Genomic DNA, 17,555 nt, shown 5'->3' on the forward strand with positions numbered 1-17,555 from the left:
ACTGTGCAATGAACATCTGTTTATGTACTTGACACAATAATACAGTTTAACAGTTTGGTCTAATACAATGCTTACTGTATGTCTTTTAGACCAAATGTATGTGGATCCCGTTACAATGCCTACTGCTGTCCTGGATGGAAAACGTTACCTGGAGGGAACCAGTGTATTGTTCGTAAGTGACTGTCTCCTTTTTTTTTTATTTTATTTATTATTACACTGCTGAAAATGGCTTTAATGAGGAACCAAATTCTGGAAGCTGTACCCAAAAAAAAGAACGCAGGGGTAGCATGAAAGGTGAAGGCCCACATCTAAATGCAAATAATCCAACAGATCTTCCTCCTAAGTAGATCTATGAATTACTAGACATCTCTGCCTGGTCCCCATCTCCCATGTCCCCGCCCCCCCCCCCCACATCACCCCCAACCACCCCTTACTTTCTGCGTCTGTGCCCAAAATTCAAAGAAAACCAAAAAATAAAAAAAATCTGTGCCAAAAAATAAAAAATAAAAACCCTTTGTGATTATTAAGGGGAAAAAATTATAGAAAGTCACATTTACCTTCCTCCCTGATTCTACCTTTTCCTTCCCATACCATACACTGATACCCATCCCATTAACCCTCCCTCCCTTCCTCATAATTACCCATTCAGGCCCTTTATGGGCATTTTTTAGCCGTAATCTCCAAATTACTGTGAATATATATCTATTGTTTTGAATATGATTAGGCATTTTTAACACTTTTTTGAGATCAGTTTTACTTTAAAAGCAATATCCACCCTTAGTTTTCTGTTCTCCAGTGCTGACAGTTCTGCATTCCCGCTATTATTGACATTTCTTTTGTTCAGCTATTGGGTGGCCTTTAATGATGGAACTCCTGCTAATGTGTGCTGGAATTCTGTTATCCCAATACTTACCTCCATTGCGGGGCTAGGTCCTCCGGAGAGCCGAGAGCGAAAATGCAAAACTGCGCCCCCCCTACCACAGTTTATTATATCTGTGTCTTAAGTCAGTGTCTTGATAAAAGAAAATATGTACAACTGCTCCTGCTTCCATCTGTCCTGACCCTTAGCGTATGTGAATGTGTTTATTGCACATGTAGTATATCACAGTGTACATGTGTTTATGAAAGTTCCTGGGCTACATATGTAGTATAACCAGCATGCTCTTATACCATGTGTAGTAAGAAACAGTGAGTAGACATAATATGGTTACTGTGGTTTTATTATATGTGTAGTGTATGTTTTTTTAAGGGAGATAACCTATCAAGGCCCTATTAAAAAGTAATTTTGTTTTCTAAAATTTGGCATACGGTATACTTTCATTCATGGTTCAGAGGTCAGTACTATGTACTGTAGAATGCAGGGATCAGGAGTAAGTAATTCAGAGGTCAGCTGTATATAATGCAGACTGCAGGGTCAGGAATAGGCAACGTATTCAAATGTCATTAGCATGTAATGCAGAGTGCAGAGGTCAGTAGTATGTAATGCAGAATTCAGGGGTCAGTGTAAGTAATGCAAAGCACAGGGGTAAGGAGTAACTTCCACAGAGTTCACTAGTATGTAACACATAGTGCAGGGGTCAGGAATAAGGATGATCGAAATTTTGAAAAGTTCGGTTCAGCCAGAACATCCGAACATCCCGAAAGTTCGGCCAGGATTTCAGAACCCCATTGAAATCAATGGGACCCAAACTTCGGTAATCACAATTTTTAAGCCCTAAAACCCAATAAATGCCCCTAAAAAGTGCCTAGGGTTCTGGGTCATGCCCCATTAACTATTAATCACACAAAAAAAAGTTCTTAAAAATTGTCATTTTTGATAAAAAAGCCAATTATTGAAAAAATTAAAAAAAAAAGAGAGATTTTTTGATTTTGACTTTGGATTTAGTATCCGGGGGGTCTAAAAGGTGTGCATGTGAAGTTTCAGCTCTGTAGCATGTCCAGAACCATGAAAAAAAAAAAAAGATAATTTTTCAGTAAAACAGGGATGTGGGACCCTCCTTTAACACCTATATGATCTTTTTTTCTGGTTCTGGACATGCTACAGAGCTGAAACTTCACAGGTACACTTTTTAGACCCCCCAGACACAAAATCACACAAAAAAAAGTTCTTAAAAATTGTCATTTTTGATAAAAAAAAGCCAATTATTGAAAAATTAAAAAAAAAAAAAGATTTTTTGATTTTTACTTTGGATTTAGTATCTGGGGGGTCTAAAACGTGTACATGTGAAGTTTCAGCTCTGTAACATGTCCAGAACCATAAAAAAAAAGATAGTTTGTATTAGAAAACTTTCAGCACAGGAGGTTGGCTTCGCTGCTGTAACACCTTGCCGGTTTAATAGCAGGCATTTTTTTGGGTTCTTTGCAGTCAGGAAAAACATCTGAACTTGTGTATAGTGGTACTGTGCACAAGTTCTGATGTTTTGCCTGCCTCCAAAAACCCCCAAAAAATGCCAGCAAAAACACACCTGGGCATTTTTTTTTTGACGCTAGCGTTTTTTTGACATTTTTTTGGGTTCTTTTGAGGCAGGCAAAACATCTGAACATGTGTATAGGGGGTATATATACACATATATGTCTGAATATATACCCCTAGACATATATAGGTGTGATAGTAGCAGAAATATATTACTGTAAATGATTTCATTAGCGCAAGCATTTATTTCTGCTACTATCACACCTATATATGTCTAGGGGTATATATACCCCCTATACACATGTTCAGATGTCAAGTCTGACATCAAACATATCCTCAAAAAAGCACTGGCAGTGGCAGCCCCTGCAGCATAAAAAATGCTTGGCTGGTGAGAAGCCATATGGGTGTGCCGAAGCAATTCAGAGAAATGATCATTTCTCTATAGCGGTCACCCTGCTATGGAAGGGTTTTGTCACCCTGCCATAGCAATCACTGCCAGTTAACCCTACACTACACTACGGTCCCCTGACACTTAACACTTTCCCTACAGAAACTAAATTTTTGAAGCTAACTTAAGTGTAAAGGAGCACTCTAACTACACTAGATATCCCTTTCCTCACACTAAAAATAGCTAAATGACACTTTTAAAGTAAAATTAACAGAACTGCTTCCACTCTCTTCCATGTCCAGTATAACAATGCTAGGAATATGGCGGGGGCGATCTTATATACTGGGGGGCGTATTCACTAATGATTGGTCTAGGGACCCCCTAGTCACTCCAATCACATTCCTAGCATTCTCCTGCCCCCTCAAGTGGCTTTTGCTAATGGTTCTGGTCCAATCACGGGCTTTTAAAGACCATTTCCTGAAGCATTGCATTTTGGGCGGTTCTGGTTGCCGAATTCCGAACTTTTTGGGCAAAAAGTTCTAAATTCGGCCGAACCTTGAACACCCAATGTTCGGGCCGAACCGATGGTCGACCCGAACCGTTCGATCATCCCTAGTCAGGAATATGTAATATTGTGTGCCAAAGTCAGTATTATGTAATACAGAGTTCAGGGGTCATTTGTAAGTAATGCAGAGTGCAGGGCTCAGGAGTAACTTTTGCTAAGTTCCGAGGTCAGTAGTATGCACAGTAACACAAAGTGCAAGGGACAACAGTAAGCAAAACAGTCAGTACAGACTGTCAGTATTATGTAATGCAGAGTGCCGAGATCAGTAGTATGAAATGCAAAGTTCAGGGGTCAGTAGTAAATAACGCTGAGTTGTTCAGGAGACAGTAGTAAGTAATGCAGAGTTCAGAGGTCTATAGTAAGTAAAGCATAGTGCAGGGGTTTCTGCTTTATGTCAAGCGGACAAATAGTGGTTGAAACTTTGTCCTATTATCACTGTACTTAAACTATGCATTATTATATAGTTGATGCATATTCTGTATGGGTTGTCAAGTAAGGAGCCAATAATCTTATTTAGTGAGGCTAGTATGAATGTTCAGTGCCCCTAAGCAGCCATGAAATCCCATTTAATTGGTGTAGCTACATGAAAATCATAGAGACTGATATTTGGTTGCTGCCGGTTACTACACATTCTTGCTTTTGGACTATGCTATTAACCAAAAATGTATTACCAAAGTGAAATAGCGGTAGGCTGATCTTTAGTAGGCAACCTGTGCCTCTTTTTATGGTCAGGTACTACATGTGTCAGTACAGCATACAAGCCATGCTGGGACTTGTAGTATAAAGATAATAAGACTCATGCTTGAGCTGGTGACTCTGATAACTATAATTTCTGCACCTGCTGCCATAAAGTCACTCTCAGACCTGTAGTAAAGTTTCTGGCACCTGTACAAATGTTGGCCAAACTTCAATGCTGTGACATTAAAGTGTTAGAACATAAGCAGAAAATCACCACTAATGACAACAAATCATTATTCATCATTTACTATATTACACAGTGTCATCGTTTTCACTGTATATCCTGCACAGATGTTAGGGCTCTCCATAAATTATGTAGCCGTAAATGGGAAGCAGCCGTCCTGCCTCAGCATATTTGTGTTACAAGTGGGCTACACCCAGCGAAAGATAATCTCCAAATGTCAGGCAAGCAAACCTGCACATTATGAACGTCAAAATAAAGTCTCCTTTACATGTTAAGGAATTTTTGCCGTTGTGTTTCTATGGTGATTAGCTCATGCATCATTTTTCCAGCTGGACCTTTAACTTTACTTCTTTAAAATGAATTTGCACCAATGAGTTATGAAATATAACTTTATCGGGCCTTTATATTTTACATTTATTCCTAATTTTCAGGCAGTCTGCTGTGACTGCAGCAGTAGAGTGCCTGTCACCATTTCAAGCCATTTTTATGACCTGTCTCAATAATTGGTTACGTTTACAAGGAAACAGAAACAAAAATGATCTCCTTTGCAACATTGGCAAAAAATGGCTGCTCCGGTTGTGTATAAGTTGGTGGGAAAGCTTTAAAATAGCTCATTAAAGCGGAGTTCCACCAAAGAAAAAAAAAAAATGACATAAAAATACCCCCGGGACAGTCAGGGCTAGTGCATTCCACAATGGATAGCCTCTGTACTGTCCCGGGTTGCATTTACCTGCAAGAAGAAATACTTACCTTGAAAATGTATTGTCCAGCGCTGCCATCTCAGGTGTGGGCAGCTTGAAGCCAGCGCGATCCTCTTCTGCGTCCTCTTCCGTCTTCTTCGGTCCCACGATGCACTGCACCGGCCCCGCCGTCACCTCCGGTGCCACAGCGTCATCCCTGCACAGCTTCTGGGCATGCCCAGAAGCTGTTTAGAAGGGAATGACGCGCGCGCACCGGAACTGACGTCGGGCCGTTGCAGGCGCATTGATTTCTGGGAGCGATGACGTTCAGCTCCCAGGAATCATTGCAAGCCAGAAAGTGACGACGGGCCGTGGCCGCCGAGGGGTGGAAGAGGAAGTAAGGTAAGTATATTTTCTTCTAATCCAAGGTAAGTAAAAATAAAATAAAAATGCGATTATCCATTTCTTTTTAAGGTGACCCGGACCAAGAAGATGGACAGAAGTGTCATTACATCTCCATAACAGATATTTTTGACCTTGTTTCATGCTATACCCATATTTAGGGTCAACCCCCCCCACCTACTTCTTCTCGCACAGCCATGTCATTTATTCACAGGAAGATTTGAATGACAAAAACTACAAGTCTTATCTTGTAGTCTGTTGATACTTCCTTCAGCTCTGTACCTGAAAGTCCATAACTCAGTAAAGACCTGAGCTGGAAAAAGTCTGCAGGAGCCAAAGTGAACTGATTGTGGTTGCAAGGAATGCTTTGCAGGCTCCAATGCAAAACATAGAATGTTAAATTATTAAAATAAAACAAATGCCCTATTTTTGCTTTTTGAAATATGGGTGCATCTATTATTTTTATGCAAAGGGTCAAGTTCTTATTTAATAAGGAACGTTTTTTTTAAGAAATTAAACATAGTTAAAGACTCAAAAGAAGACACCGAAGTTTGACAGTTGAAAGTGAAGGACAACTTATTTGTTATAAGGAAAAGGGAAAATCGTCGCTTGTTTCGCTAATTGATGGTCCAGGGAATGAATTCCCAAAGCTATATAAAGCACAAATACTTATACGTTTCAATATATAGATGTAGGGAATAAAAAAAATATAGTGAATAAAATCCAAATGTGACTTTAGTGATACGTTGCTGTGACTATGGTGAGAAAAAAAGTAAATAATATTCATAGGTGCACAAAACATATAAAAGTTGGTTTGTGAAATGATGATGAAATAACCACAATATAAAATACCAATCAATAGATGAACACATAAAATATATTAATTGTGGGGTGATGATAATAAGTCCATGTGCAAAAAAAAGTTTTTACACTTTTTTTTGCACTTTCTTTTTTTTTTGCACATGGACTTATTATCATCACCCCACAATTAATATATTTTATGTATTCATCTATTGATTGGTATTTTATATTGTGGTTATTTCATTTCATCATTTCACAAACCAACTTTTATATATTTTGTGCACTTATGAATATTATTTACTTTTTTCTCACCATAGTCACAGCAACGTATCACTAAAGTCACATATTGGATTTTATTCAAATATTTTTTGTAATCACTACATCTATATATTGAAACGTATGATTATCTGTGCTATATAATGCTTTGGGAATTCATTCCCTGGACCATCATTTAGCAAAGCAAGCGACGATTTTCCCTTTTCCTTTTCTTAATTTTGCAATAAGTGGTGACACTTTAGAATTGGCTGCCAGTTTCAGGAATTTTGGTTCAACTACACAGATTCCACCTCACCCCTATTTATTTATTACCTTTTCCTATACCCCATAGGCAGCGCATTGGCTCCCTTTTTTCTCTAACTTATTTGTTATAGTTCGACTCTAGTTAAATCTTTGTGAAATGTTTGTTTTACAGCCATTTGTCGGCACTCCTGTGGCGATGGGTTTTGCTCACGGCCTAACATGTGTACGTGTCCTACGGGTCAGACAGCTCCATCATGTGGTTCCAAATCTGGTAAGTTGCTTTTAGTAAATTTATCAATTTTTTTTTTTTTAAATTAAACTTTCCACATTTTAAAAGGGAATTACTCTCTGATTAAACAATTATGAATGCGGAGCTGTTGAAATGACTAAATACAACAATTGTTTGCAGTAGTAGAGAAGCAAATATGTACAGTAATTTGTTTGCCCATGCCCTCAACAATGTTATGTTCATTTACAGCACAAATTACTTACAGAAGATATTGAGAACTGTAATGCCCTCACAAGGGATAACTTTTCTTTTCTGGTTCAGAACTTCTTATACCTAAAGCTAGGTATACACGTACCTAAGTTCGGCCAGTTCAGCAGGAACAGGACGATTTTGGTACGTGTGTAGTCCTGTCTATTCAACAGAAGCCAGTCTGTCAAACGGTCCTGCTAAAAAACTAGCCTTCGATCAGCTGCTACCAGTCGCTGCAGCGCAGATGAGTATGTTTTTATGTGGATGAAGGGGGCAGTCCCTGCTGTCAGAATACAATAAAGCAGTGGGGGAGATCTCAGCATCCACATCGCCTGTGTGGATGCAGAGTTGTGTGAGATTTTTTCGTTCAACCCGATGGTTGAATGAAAAAAAAATATGTATACCCTTCCTAAAGGGGTTGTAAAGTCAGAAGGTTTTTTTTTATCTTAATGCATTCTGTTCATTAAGATAAAAGCCTTCTGTGATCAGCAGCTCCTCTACGCCCCCCTTCTTTTTACCTGAGCCCCCTCTCTATCCAGCGATGTCCACAAATGCCTCAGCCATCCGGAACTCTCTCTCCTGAGTGATGAGACACAGCAGCGGCGTCATTAGCTCCCGCTGCTGTCAATCAAACTCAATTAGCAAACCAGGAGAGAGAGGGGGTGGGCCCGAACAGCAGATCCATGTCTGAATGGATACACAGAGCTGCAGCTCGGCTTGGGTGCCCCCATAGCAAGCTGCTTGCTGTGGGGCACTCGGCAGGAGGGAGGGGCCAGAATCACAGAAGAGGGACCTGAGAAGAGAATGATCTGGTCTGTCCTGTGCAAAACCACTGCCCAGAGGAGGTAAGTATAACTTGTTTGTTATTTTAATAGAAAAACAAAACAAGACTTTACAATCACTTTAAGGCATGAGACAGAGAAAGGTTATCCACTTATAGTAACTGAGATTCGAATATCAGGCTCAGATATGAAGGCACCAAAAACATGTTTGTTTTCACAAATTGGATTTTGAATTTCCTAGTTATAATAATAGGGTTATTTTATTATATTATATTAAATACAAATAATTCCTTAAAAAAAAAAAAAAGAAAAGCTTTATAAAGGCTTTACGCCCCTGGATAGCCATCTGGAGTCACCGGGTAATATAAAACATTCAAACTATATATACCATATCCTCCATATTTGACTACTACAGAGGCAGTAGTCCCAAATACTGTAACTACAATTCAGTAACGTTCTTTATTATCTAAATAAAAGCAGTATTTGCAGAAAATTCAATAAATGATTATTCACAAAGCAAAGTTAAAACACTTAAAAGCATATCTTCCCACCCTAAGCTATACACACACACACACACACACTCTTTATCTTTCTCTCCTTTTATATATATATATATATATATATATATATATATATATATAATATCTCATGTCACTTCAGTAAGTACAGTACTCCCTGACTATACTGTAAAGGTTTGCATAATGCTGTTTCCTTGTAAACCCACAAATTAACCAAATTCACCTTGATTATTGCTGAAGAGTATTTTCTTATTGACCTCCAATCATCCAATGTAGTTGTAGCATTTGCTTGAATGATCACTTTTAAATTCCAGAGAACTGAAAATCCATATGGCGGATGTTGACTCTATCGTCATTGGGGATGAGACTGCCCAATCTGTATTATGAACAATTTTAAATTGTGTTCCTTACATACATTCTATTAGATGCAACAACTCTATGAAACTGTTTTAGTTTCAGTATGCAGACAATTGTATAATATCCATTCTATATCAAAGATATCAGACCTCATACAGTAACCACTCCCCATAGAAGGGAATCTGCCAGAAATACGATACAGGTTATGTAATTCTTTATACGACCCATGTGTTTGAATCTCTCAGTGCAATTCAATGTATGGACACAGTTCAAATCATAGTATCCAGAAGATCAGTAGTCAGTGTATATATCCAGTCAGAGTCACATTTTGCAACTGTTTTCACACGTTTGTTGAAGTGTTTATTGCTGTTTTCCATTTCCTTGATTGTTGAATTATTGTGTAGTGCTACAATAAATATCCACTCTTTGGCCCTGGTGTGTCAGAGAATGTGGTACAGCTTGGAGAGTCATTGGCACTGGGAACAGGGCACCCGAGAATCAGCGGCTCCTTTGTGGGAATGTGTTACATTAACAAATGAGGTGTCCTTATAAAAGCTTATTCAATTCTTCACCCTGCATTAGCTTGAAAAAATTGATAGATCTGAAGTGTCTGATTTCTCCCATTCTCGCATATTTCTCTGTTGTTTTTTTTTTTTATATCAGTCCTATTGTCCTATAGTCTAACCCAGTGGATTAGAAATCTGGGGTACACATACCCCCAAGGGTATGGGCCAGGACAGTTAGCAGTAAGCAAAAACATCAATAATGTTGGAAAAAGGAAATGGAATACCTGTGATTGGAAACAAAGGGGGAAGATTTAAAAAAGCTGGTGCACAAGGAATTTGGTGCAGATGTGCATAGTACCCAGTCAGGTCCCAGGTTTTATTGTCAAAGCTTAATTGAACAAGCTGAAGCTGATTGGTTATTATGCACAGCTGCACCAAATTCTGTGTGCACCAATTTTGTTAAAGGAAAAGGAATTGGCAGCACTCCGGGTTGAGTCAAAATCCAGATTTATTGACTGGACATCCAAATAATGACAATCGTGACAAGGTAGACACGTTTCACACACTGACTGTGTGCTTAATCATTACTAATGATGGGTAATGATTAAGCACACAGTCAGTGTGTGAAACGCGTCTACCTTGTCACGATTGTCATTATTTGGATGTCCAGTCAATAAATCTGGATTTTGACTCAACCCGGAGTGCTGCCAATTCCTTTTCCTTTATCAAGTTTTCACGGAGGCGAGCCGGGGCATGCACCTGTGTGAGTCATCAGGCAATTACACCACCTTGAGCAGTGAGTCCTTGTCTGTTCAATTGCACCAATTTTAGTAAATCTCCCCCAAAGTGTTGTTTGGTCGCCATAGCTGGGAATATAGCAGGAATCAGCCAGTAATGCCATTTTTTTTTTGATTAGTGGCCATTTCCTTATTTTGCATACTAGTATATCTGGCCTGGCCGCCTAATTGTTTCTAAACATTAGTGAGTTCCTGCTGTCCACAAGCATCATTTTTAACATTCAATGCAAACGCATGCATCCATCCATGTCTCTATGCTTTATTTTGTTGAGAAAACACTCCCCTGACATTTCTAGCCTTGGCCATCCTAAATAAGGGCAGATGATTCAAGTAGTATTAACTTCCTGAAATCTATTTGCCCTTAGCTCAGGCATGCAGACTTGAGGGTGTGCTTAGCTGAGAAAACTCTGCTTCCAGGTGAAAGAAAACAAAATACCCATGAAGACTTATGGGATGCACTGTATGACATCATTTTGCTCTAGGCCAGAAACCAGGAAGCAACTGAAAAAATGAAAAAAAAAAAATGTTCAAAACAAGAAAATATAAAATACCTGCCTATCTATATACAAATACTGTCAGTATTAGGATTAAAATTAGTTAATGTTGAAAGAGTTTAGTTCAGCTTTAAGTGCACTTACTACAGTATTTAAAATGATGAAAAGTATAGAGTTTTGGTTTTGGTAGTGACTGAAGGAGGGGATACAGTTTATAGAAATAGACTGCCAAGAGGTACACAAGTGAAAAAAAGTCTAAGCCATCGTGACCAAGCACACACCTTATTTAAAGTCCCATGTTCCCCCTTTTTTTACTGTTCCCCCTGTTTATTACCCCCTTTAGGCAATGGGCTACATTTTACTAATGTATAATAGTTACTGTCATATTACTATGTCTCTATTTTATTATCTTTGTACAAGCCCACTGCCTGACGTACTTGTTTCTACCATTTTTTAATTACCATATTCCCCTCATATTCTCAAGCAGAGATTCACTTTTAGAGCCGGTTCACACTGGAGCGACTTGTCGCGCTCCATTCAGTGCAATGGAACCATTCTAATTAGAGCAACTCAAGTCGCTCCAACTTAGAAAAAGGTTCCTGCACTATTTGGGGGCGACTTCGGAGCGGCTTTCATTGACTTCTATTAACCTCCCTGGCGGTATGATTATGTCAGGAATTACATACCAAAAGCGGTACAATTCTTTGCATGGAAATTTGGCGTTATGTATTATAGGCCTACAATTCTTAGTAATTACTGACTTAAACCTGACCAAAACAAGTCTCTAGTAGACATCCCAGATGTGATAAATTTCAAACACAAACACGTGAATTATAATCGAATCAATAATATTATTTTATTATTTAATATATAATATATATAATAAAATTATATAATTGATTAGATTATAATTCATGCATTATATATTATATATAGATATATGTGTGTGTATATATATATATATATAATATATAACGCATGAATTATAATTGAATCAATAATATAATTTTATATATATATATGTGTGTGTGTGCATATATATATATACATATATATATATATATATATATACACATATATATATATATATATATATGCATATATATATATATATGCGCATATATATATATGCATATATATATATATATATATGCATATATATATATATATATATAATATAAAATGTGTTTTGTGTTTTGTGCAACGTTTTTTTTTTTTTTTCCTTTTGAATTTCCCTCCCTAGTTCCGCTCCCATGCAGCATTGCTGCTGCAGGGAACGGAACTAGGAAGTGATCACACTGACGGAGGGACGGAGGAGCGGCGGGACTCTCGGCTGGCGGTCACAGCAATGAGAGATCATCGCTGGATCGCCAGGATAAGGTAAGAGAACACCGCTGCGCTCTCTGCAATCCACCCCGAGCGTGACTCGGGGTTACTGTTCCTGATATGAAAAATCAACCCCGAGTCACGCTCGGGATTACCGCCAAGGAGGTTAAAGAAGTCGTTAGCAAGCCATGCTGAAGTCGCGCTGTATGGGGCGGCTTCAGAGTCGGGCGGCTTTGAAGCTGCCCCAGTGTGAACCGGCTCTTACCCAATGGATATTCATTTTAATTGGTACTATATGGTAAAGTTGAAGTTTAGTTAAACACTTTTTTAGTATACTGCACCAGGGACATAAATTACCCTAATGAATGGTATTCTAATTCTGATTGATGCTTCTTATTGTAGAAATCCTCCCTTCACAGTTATCAAATCCTTCTCACAGCCGTGAACTTATGATGCTGAATGTGTTAAGAGCAATGGCTGCGTCTGGTAAAATTCTCCCTTTACCCATCCTTCCCGTCCTCCTCACTCCTCCATTAAGAAAACACCTTCTATTGTTTTTAAAGATGCAAAGGGGTGAATAAATGACAAGACCCCCTCCTCCACTCACAGAACATGTTGAATTCCGTAAAAACAATTGCAAAAAAGTGTTATGCAGACGGGTAGTAACTCCATTGAAATAAGCACCTCATCCCTGAATAGAATAAAAAAAGGGGGGCAAGAAAGTGGGATGTTTGTGGTGCTAAGAAATACACAAGGGAGTCTGATTTTTCTATAAAAAAATACAAAACATTTTATTATTGTCTGATAAAAACATATCATATAGAAAAAGGCTATGGCGCAAGCCAATAACAATTGTAACAAAAGAAAAGGAATAGGTATACAGACTCTCAAATCGACAGTAGTACACCTAAATCATTTGTGCAATAATACGGGGCTGCGAATCATCCCGACATGTTTCGCCTAAAAAGGCTTCTTCAGAGGACTCCAACAAAGGCATCAACCGTATTAGAAATATTCACACAATTTGACTAAACAACGTCATATCCGAATGATAATATGCTGGCAGTCAGTGCATACCCCCCCCCCCCCTTAACAGGACTGTAAGAGTTTTTTAATGGAGGAGGAGGGAAGGAAAGGAAAGGCAGTCCTCAGGGGGACTAACAGCTATAGCCGCTACTCCATATCCATGCAGCACAAGAAGTTCATGTCTGCTAGGAGGATCCAACATCAGTGAATGAAGGATTTCTACAATAAGAAGCAGCCAGCAGGATGTTGGACATCCTTCAGTAGCGGTAAGATGTATCCCCGGTGCAATATACAAAATAATTGAGCTTTAATGTACTTGTAATAGTAAGGCCATAGTTTAGGTATAATGATCTCTCTACAGAACTCTTTGCTTTTAGCAGCCACTTCACCTTGTGGCTAAATGTGCCTGTAGGTGCTCAGATATCACTGTGTCTATTATTCTAAATTATTGCATTAAAATATAGTACAGTAATTTTACCCATAGTATATGTGCTAAGAGGTCAAGCCACAGATAAAGGCCAAGAACAGTCCAGAGGTCAGAATTAAAGAGGAAGTAAACCCTCCTCTGACACTTTTACCTATAGGTAAGCCTATATTAAGGCTTACCTATAGGTACTGTAAATATCTCCTAAACATGTACAGTTTAGGAGATTTTTACCTTACATGCAGCCAGTGACGTCACTGGGGCATGCGCTCTGAAGGAACGGCCGCTGGTGCCGTTTCTTCAGAGCCCCGTGCCGTGACCATCGGCTCCCGTGCGGGAGTGACGTCACCGCGGCTCCGGCCAATCAGATGTCGCCCGTCATACAGGTCGGGGGCTCATTCTTAGGTAAGTATTTCATAATGAGCTAGTATGCGATGCACTTTAAGCGATGCATACTAGCTCATTATGTGTTTCTCTTTCAGGTTACAGAAAAAAAAAAAAAAAACGTTCATGGGTTTACAACCTCTTTAAGACTCCGTTCACACTGGGGCAACCTGTCAGGCGACCTGGTCGCCCGACAGGTCGCCTGCCATAGAGTAGCTGTGGACCCGTTCTAATAGGAGTGACACAAGTCGCTTCGACTTAGAAAAAGGGTCCGGAGCTTCTTTGGGGCGACCTGGAGCGACCTGCATTGACTTCAATGATATGAAGTCCGTGCCGGCCGCTCCGAGGTCGCGGTGCGAGCTGCGCACCGCGACCTGTGAGGTCGCCCGGCAAGTAGCGTCGCCTCAGTGTGAACGGGGTCTTAGGGAAAACACAACCAACAGAGAACAGGAGGCAGGCCATGAATTGAAACGCCCTTGGTCTTAGAAGAAACAAACAATCACTAGATAACTTGTGAAAGTAGAATTCCACTCTCTCAATTAACATTAACTATTTTTAATCCTTCTGCTGCTAGCATTTGTAAATAGATAGGAAATTATATTTAACCTTTTTTTTTTACATTTCTTCAAATATTTCCTGGTTTCTGGCCTAGGCCAAAATGATGTCATACATTCCAGGAGTCTCCATGGGTATTTTATTTTATCTGGAGAAGGGAAGAGGGGCTTTCTCAGCTAAGTACATTTTCCTGCCTGCATGCATGAGCTAAGGTAATTTCTCAGCAAAATAAAGGATGGAGATATGTATGCATGAATGAATTTGCTGTAAATATTAAAAAGGAATTACAGTAACTGTAAATGGTCACCTTGTAAAACAACCTATTAAGTTTAAAATATAAATGAAAGGCAAAACATTTGTTAATAGAAAAACATTCTAAATACCTTTTTTCCCTTTTTTATATGTGATCACATTTCCTCTGTTCTCAGCTGCATTAGAACTGGGGGAGAAGAATCAACAGCACACTGAACTTCCCAGTGAAAGGCTGTGCAGGGGGGATGTGTCAGGACAAGTTTTGATCATTGGGGGAGCAGGCTGATTTCCCAGCACAGCTAGAGAACTGACCATGGTGTGTTCTCCTGCTTAGTGTAGTCAGTTTTTTTTTGGTCAGGACTGGCAGGAACACCAGAGATTTCACACAAAGGAAGCAATGCAAAGAGAACAGGATACTTTTTCATACAAGTACATGGTACAGCATACACATATCAGGAATATGAAATGTTGGGTTTATATTTAAGAACCATTCTCAGTTTGCAGTGCTCAGATACCGTTAAGTTCAGCTTTAAGTGACTGTGACTATGCACTTGTGTAATGTACTCTATACCCACAGCCACAAACCTACATGGTCTGGCATAGATGGTGGGTTTTATTATAAAATAAAATTACTGATCAATTATTCTGCATATTGGATAATAATGTACAAGGAGGCTACCTTGGAATAGAAAGAACATAGCAGGTAGCTAGTCAGTAAATGTTTTTTTTTTAATTATTTAGAAGAAGCGGCATAACTATGCCATGGAACAAATATAGTTTTTTTGAAAAGTTGATGGCTGCACTGGACTGACCTGCTCGATAGAGGGTCTGTGGGTGGGATTAAGGTGAGAGAGGGCCTCTTGGGGAGATTAACTCCCAATCAATCTGGCCCGGCTGAATGAAAAAAGGCAGTGGACTCTTGTTAAGGGGTCTGGGTTGCTACCTTAAGATACGGCCTAGTGGTCGTTTCCAAAGTTTTGTAGTGGTAGTCGGTTAAAGGAGCGCCCAAAATCTGCAATAAGAATCCCACTTGGATCAAAAGATCGTTGTTTTATTGGTAGCAGAACATGTTAAAGCCAACGCGTTTCGGGGGAACAGAGACTACCCCTTCTTTAGGGTATAAATGTTGCTATTTGTATCTGCAACCGACAGCATAACCCAAAACGATGATCTTTTGATCCAAGTGGGATTCTTATTGCTGATTTTGGGTGCTCCTTATGGAACACATATAACATAGCTTCAGAGGATGCAGTGAATATAGCACAATATAGCAATGATTAACAGAACAGGATTGCTGGTGTCACTGGACCCAAAAGTGAACAGTTTGTAAAGCAATTCTCTAGTAAAGCTTACTGTATGTACAACAAAAAAAATACAGTTTAATTCTCTCATTGTGTGGGGAAATCAACACAAAACCCCAGTATGATAGAGTCAAGGCGAGGATTAGAAAAAAAAAAGGTGGGGGGACAGGAGATAGGGATATGGAAAGGTGGGGTCTGTTGGGAAAGGGAGGGATGGAAGAGAAGGGTGAGCGAGGAATGAAGAGGGGGGAGGTTAGAACCCCCTCCACCCTCCTGGCCTGATGCCCTGGCTCTACTCACTTCAAGAAACTAGAAGGGCAAAAAAATTATTGTTGAGATATTAATGGTGTTTGTTTCTTATAAAAGAAATAAGGGGTCCAGATTTTCCAATATTTTTCCTCCTGCTCTTTTAACTACTTGCCGACTGTATATTTACTTGCGGCGGTCAGCCCGGCCAGGCAAAGTGACGTATATATACGTCACTAGCCTGTCACCGGCTTGTGAGCCAATAACGGGCGAGCGCGTGCCCACCGCGGCTCGTTCACTAAGGAGTCCGTGCGTGTGACCGGCGGACCCGATGTCCGCCGGTCACTCGCCGATTGTCGGTAGAGCGGGAGAAAGGCAGGCGGCTAATGTAAACAAGCCGCCTGTCATTCTCCCCTGTGTAAAAATGGAGATCAGACGGTTCTACTATGTAGAACCGTTGATCTCTGTTTTTAAAATAGTAGACATGTCCCATTACAGTTAGAAACACACCCCTAGGACACACTTAACCCCTCCCTCTCCAATACAGTTAACCCCTTCCCTGCCAGTGTCATTATTACAGTAACAGTGCATATGTATTGCACTGATTACTGCAGTAATGTCACTGGTACCCCCAAAAGTGTCAAAAATGTCAGTCAAGGGTCCGATCTGTCCACCGCAGTGTCGCAGTCCCGCAAAAAAATCGCAGATCGCCGCCATTACGCGTTAAAAAAAAAAACACCAAAAATTACAAAAATCTTTCCCTTTGTTAGTAAACGCGATAACTTTTGCGCAAACCAATCAAAATACCCTTTTTGCGATTTTTTTTTTACCAAACATATGTAGCATAAAACAAATTGGCCGAAAATGTTAAAAAATTTTGATTTTTACATTTTTTTTGGGAATTTCATATAAAAAAATTTGAAAAATATTGTTATTTTTGCAAAATTTACGCTATTTTTTTGTTTATAGCGCATGATCACAAAATTGCACAGGTGATCAAATACCACTAAAAGAAAGCTCTGTTTGTGAAAAAAAAAAGGACAGCGTCGCACGACTGCACAATTGTCCGTTAAAGTCACGCAGTAAAAAAATCGCAAAAAACCCCCTGGTCAGGAAGGGGGTAAAATCTTCCGGGGCTTAAGTGGTTAACACCATGGTTAGGTATTCCAGTAAATCTTTTTAAAGAAAATTGGAGGAATGGACAGCAAATAATTATGAGACCTGACTACCTCAGTCTTCTTGCAAACTTCAGTTATTCCGTGACCATTGCCCAGTAAAACTCCCACCCTTGTTGACTAATTTACTCAATATGTAAACAAGTTTTCTTTATTCCATCTCCAGGGGACATTTATTTTCAGCATTACTCACATAGCAAAGTACATTCCCACCACATTTTGTATAATTATTGATATAATCAGA

General features: G+C 39.4%; 1 protein-coding gene across 2 annotated transcripts in view; it reads left to right on the forward strand.

Annotated features, from left to right (window-relative positions):
• Window positions 1–17,555, forward strand: part of FBN1 (fibrillin 1) — a 398,720-nt gene that overhangs the window by 51,724 nt on the left and 329,441 nt on the right. For both annotated transcript variants that reach the window (XM_082254921.1, XM_082254922.1), the window contains exons 2-3: window positions 90–172; window positions 6,863–6,961. In XM_082254921.1, the coding sequence (XP_082111047.1) occupies window positions 90–172; window positions 6,863–6,961 (182 nt within the window). The remainder of the gene's footprint in view (window positions 1–89; window positions 173–6,862; window positions 6,962–17,555) is intronic.

Source organism: Pelophylax lessonae (assembly GCF_965119305.1).
Source record: "Pelophylax lessonae genome assembly, chromosome: 4".
NCBI classification, from domain to species: Eukaryota; Metazoa; Chordata; class Amphibia; order Anura; family Ranidae; genus Pelophylax; species Pelophylax lessonae.